Here is a 6,979-nt window from a genome sequence, read left to right on the forward strand (position 1 = left end):
GATATTATACAAAAGAGTAATAACATTTTGTCGGAAGGTGTTAAACGAATAAAGGAATCAAAAATGAAAATATTTTCAATTAAAATACTTTATTAAACACTACCAAAAAAGAGATAAATAACAAGATGCAAGGTTGAGCTATTTATCACATAGTAACGCGGTACGAGATTAAACATTAATTAACAACACTGATTAATGAATGCTCATTAATGTAATTTGTGAATAAACGAAACATACCAATCGGCGGCGTCAAGTACAGAAAATTGTTATGGTTTATACATGATACGCAAATCTCATTACGTCGATTACATTCATAATTATGCGGCATATGTAATGTACCTCAATATTATCCTCATGAACAATGGTATGCGCGTGAGATGCGTCAGCCATGTTCCCTCATTTTATAAAATATAAAAACAACAACAACAAAATTAATAATAATAAAAAAAACAACAACAACGTTTCGTGCGTATCGTACGTACGTGCCAGTGCGCGTTACAGCCTCCCCTTGCGCACGCGTGTAATACACGAATTGCACGAGCGAAATTCGCGTGTATTTTTTTCGTCGTAAAAGCCGAAAAAAAGTAGCAATCTCGCGCGAAAGTTCACCATTGGGTACAACCACGCGTACAAATACATTGTATGCATGCGCAAGTTTTGTTTTTCGGTATGCTCTGCTCTTGTAATGGACCTTGATGTATAAAATTTTACGGCCGTTAAGACCGCGAATATCTCAAAGTTATAACTTTTGCGCGGCAGCGGTAGCAGCAGCCTTGAGAAAGATGAGACTGACAGTACCGCGGCAATAGTAATTCACGTACGTACAGCAACTACAACGAAAAAAGAAAACAAAAAAATTTATAACAATAACCGACGCGTAAAATTACTTCATTCGACGCGCCGAAGAAAAAAAAAAGAAAACATTTCCTTTTTCTTATTTTTCGTCGTTATTGGAGTTTCGACGATACTCTTGGTTCCTTTCTCGAGAAAAAAGCCTACACCTCGTTGAATTCTATGGGAGAAAATTGTGACGAATAGCTCGACGTTTGATTTTCCTCACTCTCGAGGTCATTCAAGGCCGACGTCTCTTCGTTTTCTAAGGGAGTAAATTCTGACGAATAGCTGGATGTTTGATTTTCCTCACTCTCGAGGTTTTTGAAGTCGGATGCTTCGTTGGATTCTATGGTAGATAATTCTGATGAATAAGTAGACGTTTGATTCTCCTCACTCTCTAAGTCTTTCAAGGTCGATGTCTCTTCGTTTTCTAGGGGCGAAAATTCTGATGAATAGCTGGACGTTTTGTCATCCTCGAAGTCTTTCAAAACCGATGCCTCTTCGGTTTCTATGAGAGACAATTGTGACGAATAAGTGGAATTTTCCTCACTATCGACTTCTGTCGAGGCCGAATCCTCGTTGGTTTCGGTGGTAGACAATTGTGACGAATCGGTGGTAGTTTTCTCACTCTCAAGGGCTTTCAAGACGGATGCCTCTTCGGTTTCTATGGGAGAAAATTGTGACGAATAGCTGGACGTATAATTTTTCTCACTCTCGAGGTCTTTCAAGATCGACTCCTCGCTGGTTTCTGCGGGAGATAATTGTGATGGATTGGTGGAAGTTTCCTCACTCTCGAGGTCTTTCATAACCGATGCCTCTTGGGTTTCTATGGATGAATATTGTGACGAATATGTGAACGTGCGAATTTTCCGACTCTCTAGGTCTTTCAAGGCCGACGACAGGAACCTCAGATGCGTCGTAATTCTGGTGTACATAGTCGGTACATAAGCGTCGGTGCAGTTTTCTTGATTGGCCGACACCACACCGATGATCTTTGTGCCCTGGTACACGAGTGGCGAGCCGCTGTCACCCTGTGCAGTAGTAATACACGAAATACAAGTCAGTCTCAGCTCGTTTCCGAACAAAAAAGTTAATTTTTCCAACGATTTAATTATACGCACCGAGCAAACACCCTCGTCCTTGTTTTGGTCGCGCTGACGCATCTTGGCACAGATTACTCCCAACGGGGGACTCGGCTCCATTGCCGCCTCGTAAAGCTTCTTGCACATGCTGTTGGAGAAAATTTGAGTGACACCGTACCTCAATTTCTCATCCGAATAGCCGACCTCGTCGAAACCATCTTCAAGGGGTATCAATTCGATTTGATTGTAGCCGTATCCCGTCACTATAGCCTCTCTATTCGCAAGCTGTAGTTTTGCGTCAGCTGCCTTCAAGGCTGTTAAGTTTGGATTCGTGGCCAGGCCCAATGGCTTCTCCAACTGCAACAAACACATGAATTTGTATCGCTCGAGTCTGCATTATTCAATTTTATCCAACGAGTCGCTCCGATTTCGACGTACCCGAACCATGGCTATGTCGCTCAAATTAGTGTTATACATGTAGCGGGTGGGCACGTAAACTTTATCGATTCTGCGGATTACGGCTGACTCTCGTTTCTTCAAGTCAAAGAGACCCGCGACGACCTGGAGTCTCTGGTCTTGCCACTTGAAATCTCCATTTTTCACGAAACAGTGAGCGGCTGTCACGACGTGCCAATCGCTCACGATGGCTCCGCCGCAGAAATAGAATCTATCCCTCTCTCTTTCCAGAGCTACGTGATATTTGAATTGACCAGGCTCAGCTAAATCGCCACCGACTATTCTCAACTTGCCTACGGAAGTTAATTGAAAAAAAATTTTTTTTTTTTCATAGTATTAGTGAGTAATTTGGGATATATCTTGTAAAACTAACTTACCATGGCACGGATGCAAAAACAGGAGTAAACCTACGAGATTGAAGATTAATTTGTACTTTGTCTGTATCGACTGCATGATTGTTAAAAGCTTACGCGGCTACTTCGAAGCTTCGATTTTGTATCTGATAGTCCCGTCCCTCGAGACATTTTTATATGCGCTCGTAGTGACGAGCAAAATAACAACAATTTTCACCCGGAACGGAAACTTTTGTTTATCGGTTATAAACATTATAAAAATTTTCAACAAAGACTCATAAACTAATTTAGGTCAGTGCGTCGACGTATCAAATGCCACAACAAGCATCACTAAGTTTGCTATCTAGATAGTGTAATTTTGATTTAGTGGCGCCCGGTGACTTTTTGATACCCGACAAAAACAAGGAAAAAACAACAATCAATTAGTATGTTTGTATTCTATTGACGCGTCGTTAACTCCAATTATAATGTTAATAATTGGTTTAATTGACTGAAAAGGACGATTAGTTGCTACTAATGATGCAAACAAACTCGTAAACAACATCTTTTGGGTTTTTAGCTCACAAACATTCTAATAACTTCTAGAAAAACAATTGATTTTTAATCCATCTAAGATCAGCCAACATAGATCCTTTTTTAACAGTTTCATATTGAAGTTACATTTGCGTATTGAAGGTTTTGAATAATAATCAATTATAATAACAATAATAATTTGCATTTCTTCAAATTGACGCAATCACGCACATTTAGCACGTATTGTGAATCGATCGATCGATCGACATTATCCTATTTATACAAACTAATTGCCGCGTCGCGGGTAAAAGCCCATACACACGTAACGATACACGGTCGGTGGGCGCGCGCGCCGTACAATACTCGCGACTTCCTCGCCGAGCAATTACGGGCGAAAAAAAAAACAAAACAAAAAAAGAAAGAAAAAGAAAAAGAAAAGGATAACGAGGATGTGTCGGTGGTGTGACGCGGCGGCACGTCGTATTATACGTGTACAGACGCGGAGGCACATTTAAGTGACATTTCCTCTCTCTGTGTGTCCGATGCGCCCGTAAGAGCAAACTCACGCGATTCCTCTTGGATAAAATTAGAAAGTCCGGATCCTCGTGTTCGTTGCTTGTACCTGGATATAAAAGCATAATACTCTACTAGTAGACGAGCGCTTCGGGTCTATCACGCGGCGATCGTTTGTCGCGCGCGAGAATTCTGTGGTGTCTTCTGCCCGTGTACATACAACAATGAGCAATTTTTAGTCTATCTGGTCAACGCGCGCACATCCCATATCCATAATACACACGACTGTGTATACGAGCACCGAGCGACTTTTGCCTTCATTAAATGTGCACAATTTGCGCGCGCATCGCTGGGCTCCTCATTATTTTTTTTTCTCTCCTGCTCTCCAGGGTATATGGCACAGATTTCAATGGAACGATTCGAGTTTATGTTTATACGTTTATCGCGCAAAATAATAATCCAAGCATTCAATGGTAATAATAGGAAATAAAAAAATATCGCTCGCTGCGCCGCAGCGGTATCGCAATAACAACAACAACTGCAGCAGCAGCAGCAACAGCGATGGCTACAATAACAATAAGTTCTCGAGATATAAGAAGCCTCTAATCGATCTAAACAATTTATCCTTATGTAACGTCGCGCTTATATCTCGATTAATACGTACGGTCGTGTTCGCGAGGGGACTGAATAAAATGTGGCATCAACCGCAGCTGTGTGTATGTGTGTGTACTAATAGGCACTCTGTGACGTGCACACACACGTGCGACAACGATGAAAAATGTTAATTAGAAAACCATCTGAATTATTATCATACACATATTGTACAGATACGCGGGCTGCTGCAGCTGCTATACAGCACATCATTCCTGCCCGCAGTAACGAAAGAATTTCATTACGTGAACGGAGTTAGCTGCCGCTGCCGACTTTATATGCCTTTATAAATACAATACCATCTAAATTTATTCTCAATTAAAAAGAAATAATAAATAAATGAAACGAGGAATGAAAATGAATTCCGCGAGGATTATTGTATTACGCCACTGGATAGCCGTTTGGTGTGCTGCAGCGATCATTCGCGATATACTTTTTTTTTCATGCCGAACGAGAGCAAGATATCCAGCTGCGAGAGAGATGAGAGATCGAAATAGTTGTGTACTCCCTGTGTGTGCGCGCGCGCGGCTGATATACAGGCGTATAGAAGAAGAAAAGCAAAGCAAAAAAAATTCAAAATAAAATCATCTAGCGGATAAGACGCGAGACTATCTCTCTCGCGAGGGGAAGCAGGGCATGGAGAGCCGCGCGCGGCATGCAGTAGTAGTAAAATGTGCTTATTTGCGCAATATCGTCGATGCTCGCGCGCGAACCTCGCCATGTAAAATCGAATAAATACACTCGTTAATCTGATCATAGACACGTATACAGCATTCAATATTATATAGAGGCGCGTCGATAAAGATTTGACGCTCGACCAGTAGTATACAACAACAATAATAATCTTGATATTACGTTTGAATTTAATAACCACGTCGATGGTAGGTACTGCACTACTGCGTGCGATCGTTACGGCGAGTATATCATATAAAGGGCCGCAGCAGCAGCTCGGAGAGATTTCAATTGTCAGAGGATCGGAGAGTAGGTGTATATAGTTAACCCGGTGTGTAATGCGGTATGCTGCGAGGCACGAACTAAATAATAATCCCGCAGTTCTCTGCCGCTCCATCGGCATACGCGTCGCGAGTTTAACATTTTCTCGATATACGTTTATTCATTTTTTTTTTCAACGGTTCAGCCTGTACGCACGGCACGTATTATATTACCGATCTATTACGTACTTTATTACTATTATTATTATTATTATATCTTCGCGCGCGGCATATTGCATACACGAAAACCAGCCTCGAAAGGATACATTCCCTCCCTCTCCTCCCACGCGTGGTAATGAAAATAAAACGACAGCTCGTTGTTCCTCTCCAGCCGCACCGCAGTCGAATGCTGAAATTGACTCTTGCGCGGCCGCGAACACGAGTCGACGATTTATCAATTATTATCGTAGAAAACGCAGAGCGGTGCAATGTTCGTGCCGTTTTTTCCCTCCGCGCATAAATCGCAACGCGTCGATTCGTACCGATCTCGCGGCTAGTGTTTAATCGATCGCACGTATAGAACAATATTTTGCGCGTGAGGGGCTCGCAACGAAATATCTCGCGCGGGAACTCGTGATCTCGGCCGCGCGCGCATGTATACGAAACGTTTAACGTAGCACGTGTTCGACGTGGCTATATCGGAACTATCATCGTGACTTCGATCAATTGTTGCTCGCCGGGTACGTATATGTTTGCTCAGGTACCTTAACAGAAACTAATGGTCAGTTATTATGTGGCTTATCGCATCGTGTATGTTTGTATTATTCGGGACTTCGTTATTTCTTCTTCGTCCATAAGACTTATTCTGAAATATTTGTTCACTGGTATTTAAAACGCATTTTTTCGAAAATATGAAAAGTGTAAGTATATAAGTATGAAAACTTAATGTACTATTTCAACGCGTTTTTTGGATATGAAAATTTTGTGAAAAATTCACCTGCATCATTTTATTTTATCATTTTCTATACGTACTCGTAACTTTGAAAAAAAATATTCAATGGAAATTTCAAATACTGCGTGAAATTTTTCATCCTGGCCTGGTGGGTTGGTGTTACACTGCGACACTGCTTCCCGGTGCAGAGTCGTAGAGGGAAAATTTTCTTTTCCCATCTCGTGTGAAAGACCCTTTTCTTACTCCAACGGTCGTGGGCTTCACCTGCCGGGACAGGGGTCGTGTAATTGATCGGGAGAACCAATATACACGGAAAAACTTTTGACCATGTTTTACGATCGAATGCTGAAAACGAATCACACTCGAGTTCTACTGAGCTCGTTTCATAACCAGCACTGAGTGCGATTCACGCTCGAGCCCGAGCGTGTATCACGCTCGAGTTCGGCTGAGCTCGTTTCGTCATCAGCACTGAGCGCGATTGACGCTCGAGGCTGAGCGTAAATCACGCTCGAGTTCGGCTGAGTTTGTTTCAGCCGCGATTTACGCTCAGTCTTGAGCCACTCAGTCACAATTATTGAATAGATTTAACAAAAATGAATAAATATTGAATATAAGAAATTTATATGGGGTGGTGACTCTCGCAACATCCGTCCACAATGTAATACTTGGTCAATTTGACAATGAATTAAGTGT

At 41.9% G+C, this 6,979-nt stretch overlaps 1 protein-coding gene across 1 annotated transcript; it reads right to left on the minus strand.

Moving 5' to 3' along the window:
- Positions 1–995: 995 nt before the first annotated feature.
- On the minus strand, positions 996–2,825 carry LOC106650647 (transmembrane protease serine 9-like). The gene is made up of 4 exons (XM_014368787.1): positions 2,750–2,825; positions 2,355–2,665; positions 1,956–2,273; positions 996–1,865 (listed from the first exon to the last, which is right to left on the minus strand). Exons 1-4 carry the CDS (start codon positions 2,823–2,825, stop codon positions 996–998), a joined length of 1,575 nt encoding a protein of 524 aa, XP_014224273.1.
- Positions 2,826–6,979: the final 4,154 nt, after the last annotated feature.

Source organism: Trichogramma pretiosum, unplaced genomic scaffold (assembly GCF_000599845.2).
Source record: "Trichogramma pretiosum strain Unisexual culture from Peru unplaced genomic scaffold, Tpre_2.0 scaffold38, whole genome shotgun sequence".
NCBI classification, from domain to species: domain Eukaryota; kingdom Metazoa; phylum Arthropoda; class Insecta; order Hymenoptera; family Trichogrammatidae; genus Trichogramma; species Trichogramma pretiosum.